Source organism: Otolemur garnettii, unplaced genomic scaffold (assembly GCF_000181295.1).
Source record: "Otolemur garnettii isolate 467f Iridium unplaced genomic scaffold, OtoGar3 scaffold00217, whole genome shotgun sequence".
Lineage (NCBI taxonomy): Eukaryota > Metazoa > Chordata > Mammalia > Primates > Galagidae > Otolemur > Otolemur garnettii.
The window spans coordinates 1231197-1251418 of record NW_003852612.1 but is presented as its reverse complement, the minus strand read 5'-3'; the positions used below and the strand labels follow the sequence as shown (position 1 = coordinate 1251418).

At 43.7% G+C, this 20222-nt stretch overlaps 1 protein-coding gene across 1 annotated transcript in view; it reads right to left on the bottom strand.

The window, feature by feature from the left end:
* Nucleotides 1–20222, bottom strand: part of WDFY4 (WDFY family member 4) — a 279600-nt gene that overhangs the window by 128564 nt on the left and 130814 nt on the right. The window contains exons 32-40 of the mRNA XM_003801656.3: nt 18237–18362; nt 14077–14241; nt 11166–11369; nt 10730–10844; nt 9409–9566; nt 5642–5880; nt 3572–3693; nt 2037–2222; nt 36–172 (exon numbers count right to left, since the gene is read on the bottom strand). Of these exons, the coding sequence (XP_003801704.1) occupies nt 36–172; nt 2037–2222; nt 3572–3693; nt 5642–5880; nt 9409–9566; nt 10730–10844; nt 11166–11369; nt 14077–14241; nt 18237–18362 (1452 nt within the window). The remainder of the gene's footprint in view (nt 1–35; nt 173–2036; nt 2223–3571; nt 3694–5641; nt 5881–9408; nt 9567–10729; nt 10845–11165; nt 11370–14076; nt 14242–18236; nt 18363–20222) is intronic.

The window sequence follows — 20222 nt, the reverse complement described above, 5'->3', positions numbered from 1 at the left end:
TGGTGCCTCTCTAAGAAAAAGGTATCTGGGCTCACCTCTGTCTTGCACTCAGGGTCCTTGGCCTGCCGTCCAGGCATCAGCCTCATGGCTGAGGACAGGCTTTCACTCCATGAAGTGACTTTGCTATGGTGGGTGGCATTTGAGCGACTGGCCAGTGACTTCTTCTCGGATGCTGGGGATAAGAAAGCAAAAAGTATCAGAGATAAAGTGAAAGCACACACTGTTATTACAGCTGGCGTGGCTTTCAAAGGGCCAGCCAGGGCAGAAGCCCACCGTTTCTGCTTCCAATAAGGCAAACAGCCTAAACAACAAACTCATACTGCTGTCTTCTGATCCTCCTTGGCTAAGAACCACTGTGGGCTTCAAAGTCACCAGGCATGGAATGAACCCCTAGCTCCTGGTTTGTTAATGGACAGTGAGATGGTGGTCTAGTGAGCTAAAGTTGCTGAGCCTCAGGGTTCTCATCCTGTAAAAGCGTAAAAATATCTAAACTCATTGGATGTCATGAAAATTAGATAAGATTTAAAGGATCTGGAATGTAGAAAGTGTTTAATATACGTTGTTGGCAAAAAGAGAGCCATCTGTAGGCTTTATTATGGTCCAACCTCACCATTTTATTCCACCATATGTACATGAGTATATGTCCTATTTTATTACGCTATTTTCTGAAATGGAATCTGACTTTTGACTTCAAATTGTACATGTATGTACATGACTGTTACTAAGATTTGACTGTGTGTCCCCTCCTCCAAAATTCACATTCACAATTAATTTCAGTTTGTCCATATCACCAGGTGGTGCCATTTGGGAAGTGATTCAGGGGTGTCCAAACTTTTTTCTTTTCTGCCATACATTGGAAGAGTAAGAGTTGTCTAAGGCCATGCAATAAATATACAAACACTAAGGAAAGCTGATTGGCGGGGCGGGGGGTGGGGGGGAATATCCATGCATACTTTTTGTGATATCTGACATCATGGATAAGCAAAAAAAGTCCTCACAAAAATTAGCATGTGGCTAGTAGGCTGGAAGTTGGACACCCCTGGATTAAGTCATGAGGGTGCCCCCACATGAATGCAGTAGTACCTTTTATTAGGGCTGGAGAAAACCAGCTTAAGCCCTTTTTGCCCTTCTGTTCCTTCCACCATGTACAGACATAGCATTTCCTCCCCGCAGAGAAGGCAGCAACAAGGCACTATCTTGGAAACAGACAGAACCCTTGTAGACACCTGATTTTCTGCCACCTTGATCTTGAACTTCCCAGCCTCTAGAACTATGAACAAATAAATTTTTATCATTCATCAATTACCTAATCAGAGTCATTTTGTTGTAGCAGCACAAATGGATAAAAGCAGGTATGTAGACACATATTTGCCAAGACTAATTTGGAAAGCCAATTAGATAAAGGTTCTGAATCACTGAATAGTCTGAAATATATGTGAAACTAACTAACTCCTGAATCATTGTCAATTTTGGGATGCTGAAAGATTTAAAACAAGTATATGAACCATAATTTCAGAGCAGTGACTTCCTAAGTAAAATAAAATAAAACCTCATTCTTGCAGCTGTATGAGCTAATATGAGGGTAACAATGTTGAGTCACTGAGAGAATGCAAGGTATATTAATATTTAGGGGATAAAAAATTTCATTTCATAAAGTGACAGGACATGAGGAACCTGAGGCTCAATGTCATCAGTGCCTTCATGCAAGGTTTCAAAGCATCAGTGAATGACCTAGCACCCCAAGCTCCTGATCCTAGGCCACAGGCCTCCACACAGTGGCTTCTTCCTCTAAAAAATTCCTAGAATCTGCCTGCTTGGTTGGCACCTCTGGCCTTCCTTTCAAGATGCAGTGCAACATCTGTTCTTTATGAGGAAATATACACAAGTTTTCAGTGATGCAAATCTCATCCACCAAAGAGATGAGACAGAGGACATGGGTGGAAAAGGCTCTGGGCCCTGAGTGGAATCTTGGGTGAGTCTGGCTGGCTCTATGAGACCTAGCATCTCCCATCCCTTGGAGCCAAGTAGACAGAGACCTAAGTAATGCTGCCAGGCCTTGAGCATTGTCTCTTCCCAGAGTGGGGTGACCTCTTCAATCTTCACTTCACTCTCTCCAGGTTTCACAGAGAGATCTATCTTGAAGGTATCTTCCAGGACTTGCCGCCTCTGCGCCACAAGCTTCTGCCAGAGAGTCTGTACTGTTGTCTGGATGTTGTGCTGGACTAGCAGAAAGAGCACATGGTATAATCAGGCCAATGATCCTCCCAGAGAAGGCTAGGAGATGGTGTACTGTGAATGGTTTCATCCATATCTTTCTCACATAATGTCTTGAACATCATCACAGCTTTGAAAGCTCTGCCAGAAGCAGTCAGTTTTCACAGCCATGGGACTGACAACATATTACCAACGTCCCTGTGAGTTGATCTCCCTTCACCTTTGCCTAACACCAAATCCTACTTGCCCATGTGTCTAGGATGGGGAAACATGATTGATGGGTTCAGAAATCCTCTTTCCCTCATTTCACAATTCTGTTGCATGCCAGAGAGATACCCTATGTGAACAATGGGTAGCCAAATCGCTCCTTCCAACTTTACCTTACTTGTTGGCTTCTCAGGGGAATGGACATCAGACTTAAGTCTGTGCCCAGGGGCTCAGGGCCCAAGCAAGCCCTTTCTTCTAAGACTGGATCATGCTTCCAATCACCCTCTTATCTCATTGCCCTGGAATTGTTTAGACATGTATAGATCTACCAAGCCAACTCTGCTTGCTGTGCCTCACATTTGTAATTCCCTATGTCAAACTTCCTCTGATTTTGTACCACTGGGTTCCCTCTGTCCTATCCCCTGAGGACCATTTTTAATCACCCTAAGGGGGTGAACACTACCTAGTATAGCTCTACCAGGGAAGTTCCAAGGTAAATATTTTACCAGGTAAGTGGCAGTTTGCAAATTGAAGTGGCAGACAAAGGGATAACTGAAGCTACTGCCTCCTTGATTGGGAGAGAGCATAATGTCCCCAACACATAGAACTGGCTTCTATATTGCTAATCCCTTGATCTTGATTTGAAATTATTAAATACAAGAATAAACTTGATTAAGCCAAAAGTCTTATAGAGAGTAATGAGTTTATTTACTTCCTTCCCATTTACTGAAGAACAAAGCTGAGAAGTAACTAGGTGATGGTTTGAACAAGGTGAGATAACATGCCAGGTTTAATCTATTATAAAGTGTCCATGGGTTAAGCTCCTGGTTTAACCAAGTTCCACAGAGCTTTCCTTCCTTCCTTCCATCCAACCATCCATCCATCCATCCATCCATCCGTCCATCTATTCATCAATCTCTTTCCATTACATTTATAATACACGAAGACCACCCCAAGGTTATTTTCTACCAGGCTATCTTGCTATACTACCACATTGCTCTGCCATGTCCTATGTCCTTTTCTGGGCTTTGAAAATGTCCTTGACAATATTTGTTTTCTTACTTTGGGAAGGATAGACTGAGAATGTAAGCCCAGCAGGTGCCATTATTCATTTACCAACCCCCACTCCCCAACAACAACTAAACTGTACCATCACTCAAAGTTGAAAAGTCTTCTCCTCTTTTTTCTTTGACTTCTTCATTTGCAGAAAGGAAGACTTGATGATAAGGAGATATTCTAGGCTTGGGCTCCAATCCAAATCCCTCTGGATAACTGGTAGACAAGAGATTTTTCACTATCATCTCCAGTTTCCTTGGAACCATCCCATTGTTCTTTATTACAAATAATTATCCTCAAAACTCAATGCATATCAAGATGAAACAAAACTTGTCTAATCAAGTCAAAGCAAACACTATTTAACAGCTTTCACAGAAGATATTATACAATGGTGTTCTGGATAGTAGGAAAAATACCCTTCGCTTTGAGGAAAATCCTATCTTGAAAAAACCCACCTGTGCTCCCAGCAGTCCCCTCAAGTATGCTCCTGGTTCCTCATCATCAAACTGATCATTTGGGGGTGGGGGGCCTAGGGCTGGGTTTGAACCTCTGGCATATGGGGCTGATGCCCTACTCCTTTGAGCCACTGGCACCACCCCAAACTGATCATTTCTTTTAGGGCTTTCCTAAATAGTCAACTCTGCCTTTCTTTGGCACTGATTTCATTCCATCTTGAATGGGGCCAAGGATGCTTCATGGGCATGTGATGAATGCAATTTTCCAGGGTCCAACACTCAGGAGGGCACCATATTTGGGCTCTGCTATTACCATCTTGAAATTATTGGTGATTTTTAGACATGGGCCCTGCATTTTAATTTTTTCAGGACCCCTACTCATGAGGTAGCAGCCAGGTCTAAGTGGGGACATAGTGTTTTATACATTAGGTTTCATATGAACCATGTGCTGTGGGGGCCTGATCACGTTAATATCCATGTGCCCATGATGACATAGCAGAATAGACATTCAGCAAATGTTTGTGGATTGAACTGAAAATGATAAACATGGACAGGACAAAAATACTAACATATGAGAATGTTCACTTTTAAAATTCTAGGAGAAAGTCATTTTGGATATTGGAGGCAACCTTGCTAAACAGAGAAATCTAAGGATGATAGGAGGGTGCCATTTCAAACACTAAAATCAATTGTCATTCTGTTCATTTACTTATGCTTTCAGGAAGGGTAGGGCCTAATTTTTAAAGAAAAAAAAAGGAAAGGAAGAAGGGAGGGAGGGAAGAAAGAAAGAAGGAAGGAAGGAAAAGGAAAAGGAGAAAAAGAGAAATTTCCCTCAATTTAGCCACATACTGAAAATGGAAATTGGTTATTTTATTTCAGACAAATAAAAAGACAAGTGCAGAAAGGTACTCCAAAACTTCCCAGGGAGTTTTAAGACGAATCAATGTTAGTGCTTTGTCATGTTCAATAGGATTTTTTTTCCCAAGGGATCAAACTTATAATTTGCACTGAGATGAATATGATTAAGTTAAAGAACAAGAGCTAAGTAGACTATCCCATCATTCTCTCTTCTTGGACACTTCCATGGCTCTGCTGATAAGATACAGTATCCATAGGTAGCATGATCCTGATGATATATGGTATATGCACCCTGAGAGAGACAGGAAGTGAACATATATGGAGAAATATATTTTCAAATCTAAGACTTCAAAGAAAGGACTTAAATAAGCTTAACTTTATAGCTCTGTGCTTATGGATGTCATAATATACTATAACTTATATGACGCATATAATTTATTTTTCTAAGAGCAAAATTATGCCTGGCTTGTGCAAAATAATATATTCTTATTATTCCATTCTAACACAGAATTTATCAAATATTAATGTTTCTAAAATCTGGCCTTATCATAAAATCAATGTGTATGTTTAATGTTGGCATTTTCTCCCTGAAAAATTAAATCAATGGGATATCTCATAATTTTAGAATTTTGGAAATAGGGTAAATTATTATTTATGATGAGTCCATCTCCTTGGCCATACGGGCAAGTATGGATTTCACTTACCATATTCTCCAACATTGCACAAAATGTGGGTGACCAGATAAATGAAAGGATGAGATCATTTGTATTGACCTCAGTCAAGCATCCCTCCACATTTCTCTTTTCTTCATTGACTACCAGCAGGCAAGAGAACAAGTGGGTACCTCTCACCTCCTTGTATTGAGCATCAAAAGGCAGTGCATGAGACACAGAAGGAAGCTGACGTTGGAATTGTAGGTGGCAAAGATAACGTCCCAGTGTTCCTGCAGAAAGCTCAGGATGCTGAGAAGGCTGAGGCATTCGGAGAGGGACTGCTGGGGCTTGGAGAGGCAATAAAGAACGACTTTATTTAAACTGCTGTACAAAGTGCTGAGGACAGCTTCCCTTTGAGAAGAGGCAGTCTCGATGACCTGGGTCATAAAAATAACACACACACATACACACATACTTGTGAGCACTTTGCAATTTTAGACACTGACCCAGTTTACCATAAAAATAATGCAATAAAAAAGAGACATGACCCAAAATTCAAATGGGCCTAGTTTCCTCTACCTTTGGTTTTCTATTTAAGTAAATGATTAATAAAGGTGACCCAGAATTTGGGTGAAAACTTGTGTTTAAAAAAAAGTTTACTATAGTGATATGATGAAAAATAGTGTTGGCAACCAGAGATTCCTGAAATACTGGTAACATGGTTGACATTCAGTGTATGAGAATATGCTATTAATAGCAGCTAACTTTTAAAATAGATATAGGTCATCATTAATAGTTACAGAGAGTGTTTTCAATATACAGACATTCTAGGAATATATTTAACCAAGGAGGTAAAAGATCTCTACAAAGAAAACTACAAAACATTGACAAAAGAAATCACAGATGACACCAACAAATGGAAAAACACCCCATGCTTATGGATCAGAAGAAGCAATATTGTGAAAATGGTCAACTACCCAAAGCAATCTACAGATTCAGTACAATTCCTATCAAAATACAAACATCATTTTGCACAGAATCAGGAGAAACAATTTTAAATTCATATGGAATGAAAAAAGAGCTCAAATAGCCAAAGCAATCCTAAGCAAAAAGAACAAAGCTGGAGGCATCACCTTACCCAACTTCAAATTATACTACAAGGCTATAGTAACCAACACAGCACAGTACTGGTATAAAGGTAGACACACAGATCTCTGGAACAGAATAGAGACTGAGCTTCAGAAAAGAAGACAAAAACTGACGCTGGAGAAAGGGACCCCTATTTAATAAATGGTGCTGGGAAATTTGGATAGTCATATGCCAAAGAATGAAACTGGACGCCTCTCTCTCACCATATACAAAAAGTGCCTCAAGATGAATTAAAGACTTACATATGAGACCTGAAATCATAAAAACTATGAAAAGAAACCTAGGAAAACTCTTCTGGACATCTGCCTCGGCAAAAAACTTAAGACTAATACCCCTTAAACAATGCAACAACAAAATTCCTTTTGCTTCTCTACAGCAAAAGAAATAATCAACAGAGTAATCGGTCAATGGGACGGGAGGAAATATCTATAAACTATGTGCCCAACAAAGGACTGATAACCAGAATCTATAAGGAATAAGGGAAAAACCCCAAATAATCCCATTAAAAAGTGTACAGACAACATAAAGACACATTTTTCAAAAGAAAATACACAGACGGTCAACAAACATGAAAAAATGTTCGATATCACTAATCCTCAGAGAAAAGCAAATTTAAATCACAATGAGATACTAACTTACCCCAAGGAAAATGACAATTATTAAAAAGTCAAACAACAATCAATATTTTCATGGGTATAGTGAGAAAGGAACGCTTATACACTGTTGGTGGGAATGTAAATTAATACAACTTCTATGGAAAACCGTGTGGAGATTTCTCAAAGAACTAAAAGTACCATTTGATCCAGCAATCCCACTCACTACTGGTTATCTGCCCAAAGGAAAAGAAGTCATTACCACAAAAAGACACTTGAAGTTGTATGTTTACTGCAGCATGTTTCATGATTACAAAGATGTGGAATCAACCTAAGTGCCCACCAGCTGATAAGTGGATCAAGAAATGTGATAATAGGTGTGATGAGAGTTTTCCAAACTGCATATAGAAGTAACACACTGTATCCTATGAGAGAATTAATGTATACAATTATGATCTAATAAAAAAAATTTTTAAAAATTAAAAAAAAAGAAATGTGATAATACACAAATGCCATGGAGTATTACTCAGCCAATAAAAAGAACAAAGTAGTGTCTTTTACAGCATGTTGAATGAAACTGGGTGCTATAATTCTAAGTGAAGTAACGCAGGAATAAATAACCAAACCCCACCTAGTCTCACTTATAAATGGGAGCTAAGCTACGGGCACACAGGGGCATACAACATGAATTATGGACATTGGAAACTCAGAAAGGAGGAAAATGGGAAGTGGGGGCAGGTGAGGGATGAAAAACTACCTATTGAATATAATGTACACTCTTCAAGTAACAGGTAAACTAAAAGTCCAGGCTTCCCTGCTGTATAATTTATCTATGTAACCAAACTGACTATACCCTAAATCTATTGAAATATAAAAAATAATATTTCAGATACTGTGCTGAGCCTTTTTTGCATATATTTGCATCACTTTGCATAGATTGCTATATAACACTGTGAAGTAGACACTAAGTTTACTCAACTGTAGGGATGAGAGGCTGAGGGTCAGAGAGGTTAGGTGTTCAGCAAGAGTCCAACTCACACTAGACACTTGAACCTCCTCTTACCATATTGTCTAAACAGAGTCCAATGGACTTTAGTTAATGAGAAGCTTAGAGGGGGAGACAGAGGCAGAAGGTCCTGATTTGTGCAGGCTTAACACTGATCGGTCTGTATATTTGTTTGGCTTCAACGGTAAGGATCCATAGAACAAAAAATACGTGCAAAATTTTTCAGTCTAGGAAGAAAGTCATTTGTTAAGTGACAGGGGCTCCCTTAGAATTTCATGGGCAAAGCAAATGTTTCTACTAATGACGTTAGATTCTAATTCAACCACTTGGAGTTTAGGATCCATGTTGTCACCTACTTCTTAAATATATCATCACTCTCCAAAAGAGGCTAGAAGGTGCAGGCATTATAGGCTGGGATCAGGGGAGGAGCACCCTTGGCCCGGCACCACTGAAGGCACACCAGCCCCTGTGGGCTCCCCCTTTGGGGCATTAGCTCTGAGTATTTGCTTTGACCCTGGGAAACTCAGCACTTAGGCCTTTTTACTCTGAACATAACTTGTCAAGAATCTGATTTTAACATATTGACTACCACACTAGAAATTTTTTTTTCCTTGGGGCCACAGTGTTTTGTTAGGAAAATAGAAGAAAAACTTTGAAAACAAAATGATCGTTTCTCACTCATTATTTTTTATTGGTTTCTATATGTGTGAGTCATGTGCAATTCTCACAGCAGTTAATGTGTTAACCCTCCTAGAGCTGACCAGGGTTAACTTGTCAGGGGACATTTCTCCCCACTTGGAGTGATTCTTGAAGAAGCTTCTGAATACATTTTTTCCCCAGCTTTGCCTGGGTGTGGGCATCAGGCTGACAATCACTGGGGAAATCATCCCAAGTCCATGGGCCACTCGGCAGACAGAATGGTGTGGGTGTGGGGTGCAGGGGGCAATTTTGCTCTCTAAGAGGCGTAAAGAGGAAGGAAGACAGTTTTCCTTGGTTCTGTTATAGAACCCAAGGAGTTGCTGGTGGCAGATTTCATGTGCGTAAAGCATTTACAGCCCTGAGGTGCAAGTCCAGGCAGCAGAGGCCCTCAGTGGCTGAGAGGGATCTCAGGAGACCTGAGTTGAGGACCCCCAGGGCACTAAGTAACTACCTGATGTTACCCGGCCTAGAGGGCCTTCCCCACCCAGATCAGATGTTAGTCAGCAGGGTGTTCTTACCACCATGATGTGCTCCAGGATGAACAGCAGGATGTGTCTGGGGTCTGCTGAGAACGTCCCGCTGTTCAGCTTCTCCACCAGCTTCTGGGTGAAGTAGGAGACGTTTCCGAGTAAGGCGGCAGCAGCAGTTTCTGCATTTGTCTGAGGTTCTTTACTGCCTAGGATGAGGGAGGAGACAGGCCAGGTGGAGGGTCTAAACAGAGTTCTCTCCATGACATCTGCAAGCCTGTCATGGTGACCACATCTTAGCCACCTCCACGCATCCCATTGCTATAAAGCCGGAGTCTTGTACTTGGCGGGGGGAGGGGGTGCCCAGTGCGCACATAGTTACACAGAGTAAATGTATCTTGAATAATCTGGTCCGTAATATAAACAGAATGGTGAGAAGGCAAGCCAGGGGAAGCATTTCTTTCAGTGGCTTTTTGGAATGAAGATAGGCTGGAATATAATGCTTGAGGCCAAGGAGTAGGGGTCAAGCAGGCCCAGGGCCCTGCTGTTGCACTTGGCTAAGGACAAAGCCATATCATCAGGGTTCATCTGTGCTCACAACACAGCAGACACCCAGATATGTGTGTGATGCTCTCAGTCAACCCCCAGAATAACCTCTTCATCCTCAACCATCATCCTCACACACAGGTCCAGGCATCTGCCAGGAGCAGAGTCACACTGCTGTCCAGTGGCAGAGCCAAGACCAGAGCTGGAATCACCAAGCTCATAGCTGCCACTACCCACATTGCATGCACTCCATAGAAAAGTCTAGAAAGCAGGATTCTCAGTTGTGGGCAAGGAGAATCTAAAAGATGAATTCTGGGGCTCAAACACCACAGAAAGCACTTTCGTTTCATCTTGTCAAGAAGGCACAGCCGCCTTGGAACTAGGTTTTCTGAATGAAGGCTCAATCGTAAATTCCAAAGGGCCCAGACAGCACCTGTACCCGGGTCCATGTGCATAGAAACACAGGCTGTGCACCTGTTCTGGAGAACACTGAGGACGCATCTTGACTTCCTTTCCGGGCAGAGGCCACACTTCTACTGAAGCTAAAGGAGAACTGATTTTAGCTCAGAGGACAAAAGCACTTTCTGTCTGTGTGGTCCAGCAATGTCAGTGGTACCATGGATAGCAGCAGTGGACAGCAGGGCCCCTTCACTGGACAGCAGGGCAGGGGTCAATGAAGCCCTGCTGTGGGTGGGTGGAGAGATGGATACCCAGGTGGAGGTGGCATCCCATGGCTGTGGTCAGCTGCTGGCAGGCATGCTGTCTTTCTCACTCAGCAGTCAGTGGCCTCCTGTGAGGCCCAGGGGAGACTATGTGACCCACTCACCTCTGAGTATCAGTGCGTTGCCACCACTCATCATGTGGAATGTTTCCATGGAGGAGAGCAGGACTGCAGACTGGAAGTCTCGCTTCTGTTGGCTGGTGGCATTGTCTGGAAAAGCCTGGAAGCATAGGCTGGGACTGAAACAGCAGCCACATGGCCATGTGTCTACTCAGGGCCCATCACTCCCCTCATCTGGCCCGTGCACTGATACCCCAGCGGGCTGGAGCATGGACTGCAGACAGCCCACACCCGCTCTTTCTGCGGGGCTCGGCTCACACTCTATCCCCCGCTACCAGGTCCTGCAGTTTGGAGACTCCCTGCACCCTCTGATCACTGCAGCCACAGGTCCTCTGTCCCCCTGGGCATACCCTGACCTCCAGGCACCCATCCCCTCACAGGCTCTGCTGCACGTGACCTAACAACACTGTTTCCAACCCACCTCCAGGAGCACCTCCAGGGGCAGCCACTGTTTGGGGCTGGGGGCTCCAAGTAGGAGCTCCCTCAGGAGAAGCTGCAGGAACTCCCTCAGCTGCTTCCGGACAAGATGTGACTTGGTAGGAGCCTGGAGACCCTTCACGGTGCCATCACTTTCAGCCTCGGTCCCAGGACTGCTGGCATTCCAAGCAGGCTCAGCCACAGTCCCCTTGAAGATAAGAGAACCCCAACATTCACAGCCTCCCCCGACTCAAGTGCTTCCACCCCTACGTCTGCCGTGTGCAGGGGCAGAGTCATCGCACCCACTAACGTGTAATGAAACAGAGGCTCCAAGGAAGGAGACCATTTGCCCAGGGTCTAGTCGCTTATAAGGTGACCTGCGACCATCTGAGAACCTGGCATAGGCCAGTGTTGTACAAAGAAGCTAAGCCTCAGAGTCAGAAAGGCCTGCAGTGCTTGGTGACAGAGCCCAGAATGTGTTAGAGGTAAATTGCTTCCCTCCCCTGAGTCAGAGCCCGTCAGTTAAATAGAGACAATATAAACAATCTCATGTGGGTTTGTGAAAATGAACTGAAAAAATGATGGATGTGGCCGTGCCTGGCACCCAGTAGAGGGTCAGAGGAAGCCCACTCCCACCCTGTGGTGGGGCCCCCACCCAGGCTCTGCTGGGACAGGACCCTCAGGAGAAAATGATGGAGAAGTAGGACTCCAGAGTCCTTTCCTCCAGTCCCCGGCAAGCTTTGGCCTTCTCTGTCTCATTTTATATTTACAAAATTTTGGGAGAGAAAGAAGACGTGGTTCATTACCCCAGATACATCCAGGAGGACACAGAGATGCCAGGAGGCTGAATGAAGCGTCCAAGGACACGCAGCCGGGGACTCCTGACTCCTCAGCCCATGAACTTCTCCTGTGGGTTCATCTGTTAGCGCCTCCCTCTACTCATTCATAAAATTAATGCAGCCATTCTTAATTAAGCCATAAAATGAATTTAATGGCACCTAGGGAGGTGGCGACTGCATTAATTAGCTCCTTGTGGCCTTGATTGGAAAGATGCCATATTAATTCACACTAAATCGAAGACTTTGGCCACCAGCCTTCGACATGAAAAGGGCCTGTCGCATTTTCTGTGCAACAAAGGCCTCAAGGAGCCAACTTGGAGCTGGGACAAGCAAGGACAGGTGAGGTGGAAACCCTAGGAATTGGATCCAGGAGTCCCAAGGTGGGGCCTAGCTTGTCCACGGTCAGTGGGAAAATTGCTGACCACGAGGAGGAAAAAGCCCAGGGTCAGATTGTGCACCTGGGCTACTGCTAAGGGCCCTTAGCTGGAACCCAGACCAGCAGACGTTGAGCCTGACCCTTGGGCAGGGGTCTTGGCTGGACATCTGGGTTGAGAATGTCAGGCCACCAGCCCCCGACAGAACATGCATTAATGGTGGGGTAGGGGACAGCCTGGGGTCACCCATTCTCCCTGCCTGGCCAGGCTGCCTCTCCTCAGCAGGCAGGGACCTGCTTTCCTCTGGATTGCGTTGTTATGCTCACTTTTCCAGTAAGTCCCTTCAGCTAATAGGAATCCCTCGCGTCATTTTAAAACCATTTTATTCTTTTGCAAATAGTCTAGTCATTATATTTGGTCTCTTTATTAAAACTAATTACTTTTACATTTTATTTGGTCATTTAATTTTATTTAAACTGACCGCAATGGAAAGGACGTGGCTTTGGGCTGAGAGAGTGAGCCCTCCGTCCTGGTTCTGTCACTCGCTAATCATGTCACGTGCAGCACATTGTCACCCTTTCAGCTGTTCTGGAAGATGGGTCTGTGGTGCCTACCAGGCCCAGAAAAATCAGGAGGGCACAATTCTGTCTCCCTCAAGCTCAGTTTCTTCTCGTGAACACCACCTTTGTCTGGTGGCTGTTTGGGTTACACAAAGCACCAGTTTCAGGAGGTGGAGGCTGTCTCCATAGATACACTTCTGGAAAAGATTAGCTAAGAGTGTGCTGTTCATTCATTGGCATTTAGCAAATGGTTATGGCGCACCCACTCCAGCACTGTGCTTGGCATGGATCATAAATCCCCCTATGTACCATGGTTTGCCTTTCCAATACATTCCTGTAGCTACAGTTACCAATTTGCATGTGACATGGCTTGTCCATCCTCCCTCTTTGGGTCTTTGCTTCCTAATCCACTAGAGTGAAGGTGGATGCATGAATCTCAGCCCGTCCTCCTCCTATATCCTCACCTTCTGTACCAGTGCCGCCTGCTGCCCTGCTCTCAGCCCACCTGCCTCGCCACCCCTTGAACACCAGGGCCTGCCTCTGAGCCTCAGACTCACACATCTTCCCACAGCCCTTCTCTAACCCATAGCACACAAGACCCAAGACCTCATCCCCAAGCCCCAAGTCGGTCTTTCTCCCTCCCTGCTCTTTGTTCCTCTGGCCCTGAGCTGGGCCTCTGCAGGCTAATCCACTGCCTGGAAGGAGACCCGAGTTGTGACCCAAGGGACCTGCAAACAGGGCAAGGTCCTGAGAACCAGAGGCTGAGCAGGATGCTCTGCCAGGACCGGCCTCTCCTGTGGGGTGCGCAGGCACAGGCTTCCTGCAATGGGATTCGTTGTTTCCCATCATCTATGTGTGGGTGTTCCTTAGAGAATTGAACTCGATCCGCCTGCAGATTTCTCACTACTGAGATTCTTAACAAATCAAAAAAAAAAAAAAAAAATAGTGGTTGAATCTCAGAGTTGAAAATGACCTTGAGTAGCACCTCAGTCAAGAAAAGGAAAATTACCCAAGCTATCTATTCCTTGTTGCCTTAAAATGTATGTAATTTTAGAAAGTGGGCAGGCAGTTTTCCCTTCAACTTTGAGGGGTGATGAAGCTCACACCTGCTGTCCCGGGGGCCAGGCTGTGGCATGTCCTACCTTCTGGCTTCCCAAGGGGAAAGTGGCTGTGGCCAGGGTCTGGAGGAACTCCGGAGCTCTCCACGTGGGGTCTTGGGGGTAGGTACGGTGCACCAGGCCCAGGAACTGTAGCACACTGGCAGGGAACGTCTGCTCGCAGGCGCCGTCTTCAGCTCCTACAGGGGGCTGAGGCACACTTCATGAAAGGCAGTGCAAGACATGTGGGCGCTTCCTTTTACTCAGTCTAAAAGTCACATCTTTATTTTTTTATCTTTTTTTATTAAACCATAGCTGTGTCATTAATGCATTTATGGGGTACAACATGCTGGTTTTATATGCGATTTGAAATACAACAAACTGGTTAACATAGCCTTCACCACACTTTCTTAATTATTGTGTTAAGACATCTATACTCTACACTTAATAGATTTGACATGCACCCTTGTAAAATGCACCATAGGTGTGGTCCCACCAATTAACTTCCCTCCACCCATCCTCCCCCACCCCTACCCCTCCTCTTCCCCCATCATCTTGGCCTGTAGTTGGGTTATAGCTTTCATATGGAAGTGTGGGTGCTTATAAATTGGTTTCATAGTAGGGCAGAGTACATTGGATACTTTTTCTTCCATTCTTGAGATACTCTACTACTAAGAGGAGTATGTTCCAGCTCCAACCATGTAAATATAAAAGAGGTAAAGTCTCCATCTTTTTTAAGGCTGCGTAATATTCCTGGTGTACATATACCACAATTTATTAATCCATTCGTGGGTCAATGGGCACTTGGGCTTCTTCCATGACTTGTTGTATGTAGGAATTTAATCTTTTTATGTTTGCTATTATGATATAAATATTGGGTCTTTTATTTTTACTTCTCTCAGCATATTTTATATTTTCTTTGTTTTCAGTACTTTCATGGTATTACTTTTATTTGCTTTATTTTTAATTACATTAATTGATTATATAGGTAACACATTCCTTACACTACAAACAGGAAATGTATGTCCTTTCACCCTCCCCCCAAAAATTTAGTTGCATGTTCATCCTACGATGGAGCCATGAATAAATTTATCAAAGATGGAAAATGTACAGATCACATAATCTGACCAGGGCAAAAACAAAACTAGAAATAGATAACAAAAATAAAACACAAGAAGCTCAACCACATGGATTTGAAAAATATAAATCCAAGAGATCTTTTTTTTTTTTTTTTTTGAGACAGAGCCTCAAGCTGTCACCCTGGGTAGAGTGCCGTGCCATCACAGCTCACAGCAACCTCAAACTCTTGGGCTTAAGCAATGGTCTTTTGCCTCTGCCTCCCAAGTAGCTGGGACCACAGGCATCCACCACAACACTCGGCTAGATTTTTTGGCTGCAGCTGTCATTGCTGTTTGGCAGGCCCAGGCTGGATTCGAACCCGCCACCTTAGGTGTATATTGCTGGCGCTTTAGCCACTTGAGCCACAGGCGCCGAGCCAATCCAAGAGATCTTTAAAATCATGAGCACAGAAATTCTAGGAAGCAATAACAACAAAAAAAATGAAGATGCCAAAATCAAAATCTTAGAAAGTGATAGTAAAAAAAAAATCAGGATACTGAGAAATGAATCCAAGGAGATGTACTTTAAATAAACTCACATTCTTTTAGCTCCTTGAGTAAGAGGAGAGGCAGGTAAGGAGGGAAGATGGACACACAAACTGAGCCTAAGGAAGGGGAAATACCCAGATAATAAAATGAATTAAAAGAGAGAGACTGTTTGTACAAGTTAAATAAATGGTAAATTATTTTTAAACATCAATTAACTGAGCAGTCAAAAAGACATTGACAAGCCTAAACAAGTCAATAATCATGAAACAAATTTAGGCCCAGTTTCATAGGAACAATTTAAAGAGTCTAAGAATCATGGATTTAATATCTTCTTGAGTATAAAGAATAAAAGCAATCTGTTTTAAATACAAAACTAGCATAGTGCTGACATCAAAACCTGACAAACCTATAATAAAAAGGAAAATACGAGCTAATGTTATGTATAAACATGCATACAAAATCATAAATAAAATATTTATAAACAGAATAAGAACAGAGTAAATGAGATCTTGCAAGAATGCAAAGAAATCTATTGATATAATTCATCATAGATAACTAGTTAAAAGAAAAAAGGCATGTGATCATCTAATGGTATGTTAAAAAATTTTAATTAAAATGAAAAAAATATTTGTTTTAAAAGGGGAAAAACAGGGTGGCGCCTGTGGCTCAAAGGAGTAGGGTACCAGCCCCATATACCTGAGGTGGAAGGTTCAAACCCGGCCCCGGCCAAAAACTGCAAAAAAAAATAAGGAAAAAAGTGGGATCTATACTTTCTAGCATAATTAAACACACACATAGAAAAATCAGCAATAGACATAAATAAGTAATTCATAGTAAAATAAATAGAGATGGAACAAAATAGAGATTATAAGCAAACGAAATGTGGTTTCAGTAATGACAAACGCAAAACATGTCAACTATGAAGCCATCCTCAACTTGGCCGTGTTGGTGAGGCTGTGAGGTGGGGGCTAAGCACATCTTTACAAAACACTGAGATAGAGGTTAGCTGGGGGGCCGTGTACCTGTAATAGCTAATGTGATCTTTCTTTCTAAGTGTGTCTATTAATAAATTGTGGTATATGTACACCATGGAATATTATGCAACCTTAAAAACGATAGAGACGTTACCTCTTTTATATTTACATGGATGGAGCTGGAACATATTCCTTAGCAAAGTATCTCAGGAATGGAAGAAAAAGTATCCAATGTACTCAGCCCTACTATAAAACCAATTTATAAACACCCACATTTCCATATGAAAGCTATAACCCAACTGCAGCCCAAGATGAAAGGGAAAGAGGAGGGGGAGGGGAGGAAGGTGGAGGGAGGGTAATTGGTGGGACCACACCTATGGTGCATTTTACAAAGATACATGTTAAATCTACTAAGTGCAGAATATAAATGTCTTAACACAATAAGAAAATGCCATGAAGGCGATGTTAACCAGTTTCATGAAAGTATTTCAAATTGTATATAAAATCAGCACAGTGTACCCCATAATTGCATTAATGTACACAGCTATGATTTAAGAAAAAATAAAAATAAAAAAAAAGAAGTGCATCTAAAAGAAAGAGCAGGAAGTTTGCTTTGACCTATTCCATGTCCCAGACTTTATATTAAGGAGATCATAAAGCTGGAAAGTAAATTATTTAAGAAAGTTCATGGCAACCATTTTGTAACAATAAACACTCAAAAAAAAAGCCCAGGTAAATTATTATTACAAATACAGATGATTGACAAGGAAAGATGCCCATAAATGTTGAAAACAAAGGGCCAAGAAGTCTATGGTCTTGTGGTCACGCCCCTCTGTGAGGATGCGCCGTAATCTTGGAGAGGTGTCCGGAAGGATATTCCACTCAAGTTCAAAGTGCTTATTTCTGGGAGGATATGTGTCAGGTGATTTTTACTGGGAGGATATGTGTCAGGTGATTTTTACTTACTGCTTTTCTCTTTTGTTTAAATGTGAAGGGGAATCACATGTAATTTTACCAAAGCTGCAAGTTTACCCTCACAATAAGCCTCCAATTGCCCTTTGCATGTACAGAGTAAAGTTATACATTTTCAGCCTCTCCTGCTCGCTCTCGCTGACCTGGCTCACCATTAACTAATTCCTCCTGCTCTTGGGCCACATAGACTTGGCTCCATGTCTGAGATAATCCCTCCAGCCACCACTAATGGTCCTTGAAGTCCCAAGCAAAGGCTATCCACTGTGGAAGCCTCTCCAGGCTGTGCCTACAGCTGGTGGCCACCTGCCTTCTGTGACAGTTCTCCCCCACATGCTCACACGTGGGCTAGGCTTGCCTGTCTTGGTAGAAACGGCCTCGTCCTCAGAAAAGTTTCCTTTGATTGAAGGCAATAAAGAAAGCTTAATGTTGAAATAGATGTCCCCAAAAGGAGCTTTGTGTGCTTCTTGAGGATTATAAGGCTGGGTTTTGGCTGGTGCACCTGACCCACCTCTAGGAACACACCCACCTCGTCTATTTCATCTTGCTAGTTACCAGCATTCCTGGGAAGCTGCTAGGAAAAGTCAAGGTGATTCTTCCACACTGGCCTTCCCGTTAGAACTACTTGGGGCTGCATGTGGGGAGTGGGTCTCACCTGGTTCATGGTGGCCTTCAGCATTTCCAGGAGCAGTAGGGCACCTTCCATGCACAGCCCAGCCCGGAGGACTTCTTCCTGATGGTGCTTCTGCAGGAGCCACTGAAGCATGGCCTCAAGGCTGTCCTGAAAGAGGCAGCGGCTGCTGTGAGAAGACCCATGCCTGCATGTGGGGACCAGCTTTGCAGCCAGGGTGTCAAGTTTCCAGGAAGAGCAAAATAGCATAGTAGCTGCTTAGGTGGCGAGCCCATAGGAAAGGCCCCACCCAGTAGATGGTGCACAAAGAACACTCACCTCCAAGAAGGAACCCAAGGAAAACCCCCTAGCAACTCGCACAGGTTTCTTCCTTTTGGTCTAATAGCACAAGTATTCAATGTCCTAATCAACTTTCCTAAATTTTTATAAATGAGGTTATATAAACATGTGAAGAATTCCAAGGGTTCAGGCGAGAGTGCAGAGGAGAGAGCATGGCGTTTAGAATCTGAAGGGCCCAACTTTGCCTTTTTAGCAGCTGAGCTCAGGCAAGCTACTCAGCTTCTTGGCAGTTCATACCCAAGTTTCTTTCTCTGTGAAATGAAAATTACATTATATCCCCCATGGGATAGTTTAAATATCAAACAAAATAAAATATGTAAAACATCCAGTGTGGATCCCAACACTTAGCAGATGTTTGTTTCCTACAATATGTTAGAGAAATAAAAATTCAGGGTTTTCTCCATGACCTCAGCATAGTACAGTAAGAACTTCATATTGAACTGTGACCTGTCATACTATAAGCCTATATCAAGATTTAAATCTCGCAACTATAAGGACAGGCAAGAGAGGCAAGTTTTTTCGTCTTACATTTGCAAAGCCCTGCCCCTCCCCTATTTCATTTCGGTTCAGTTTATTGCAATTTAATTAAGGCCAGGAAATGATTTCTGCTTCTACTATTTGTCAGGTGCCCGGAAGGTAAGCACAGCTGGGTTTGTTCTCTAGGTGTTCAGTAACTAAGCAGAAAGGCAAACAGGTAAATGTGTCAGTGCCACATGGGGTAAAGGTACCCTAGGCACAAAGGAGGGAGGGCTCCCCTTTGCCGAGGGGGTTCTAAGCAGGAGGCGGCATCCGAGCTGAGAGCTGGGGGAGCACACTCCACTCAGGGGGAGGATGGTGGGAAGAAGGAATCAGTGAGAGCTCAGCCGGGTGAGCTCTCACAAAGCAGCTGGTCTCCCTGGGGAGATGATTTAAGCAGAGTCACAGATAATGGGCTGGCAACTTGCAGCCTGATGAGAAAGACAGCCGAGCCGGGAGGCTCAGGATCAGAGACCTCGGTGCCAGCTATGGAGCCTGGACCCAGTCCTGCAGGAATGAAATCAAAGGAACCCCTGGGCTGTGTGCAAGCCGGGGAGGGAGCGGATGGTGGGAAAGTGCAGGTGGAGAGCTCAGAAGCCTCTTTGGAGAAATGTGGCTGAGGAAGCTCAGGAAAATGATAAATAAACAGGGCAGCAGTTGGTCAGATGCTGGGACTCAAGGAGCAGCACTGGTTTTAAGTGGAATGTGGTTTAACAAACTACGGTTTATGAGGAAAGAATCAGTAGCAATTGAGAAACTGAAAGTGCAGAAAGAAAAAAAAGTAACTGTAAGGTAGGAGGATGTAGGGAAGGAGCTGAGGAATCAGGGTCTGCCATGGAAAGCCTCCCTTTCCCAGAGGCAGGGGAAAGAAGGTGGCCAAGAGGTCAGGGCATGAGCGGATGGTGGAGAGTGAGGTACAGAGACAACGCCACCGCCGGCCTCTCATAACTTCCCCAGCCGTGTCTCGTAAGGGGAGATTTGAAAATGGGCTGATCTAAATCAGAGACCTGCCTGGAGGGATGGAAGGAGGCAGAAGCCGAGGAAGAGGAGGGGTGGGTATCAGGACCTTGGAGGGCCAGCACAGATGCCTGGACTGTAGGGGGAGGGGAGGGTAGCAGGACCTTGGAGGGCCAGCACAGATGCCTGGACTGTAGG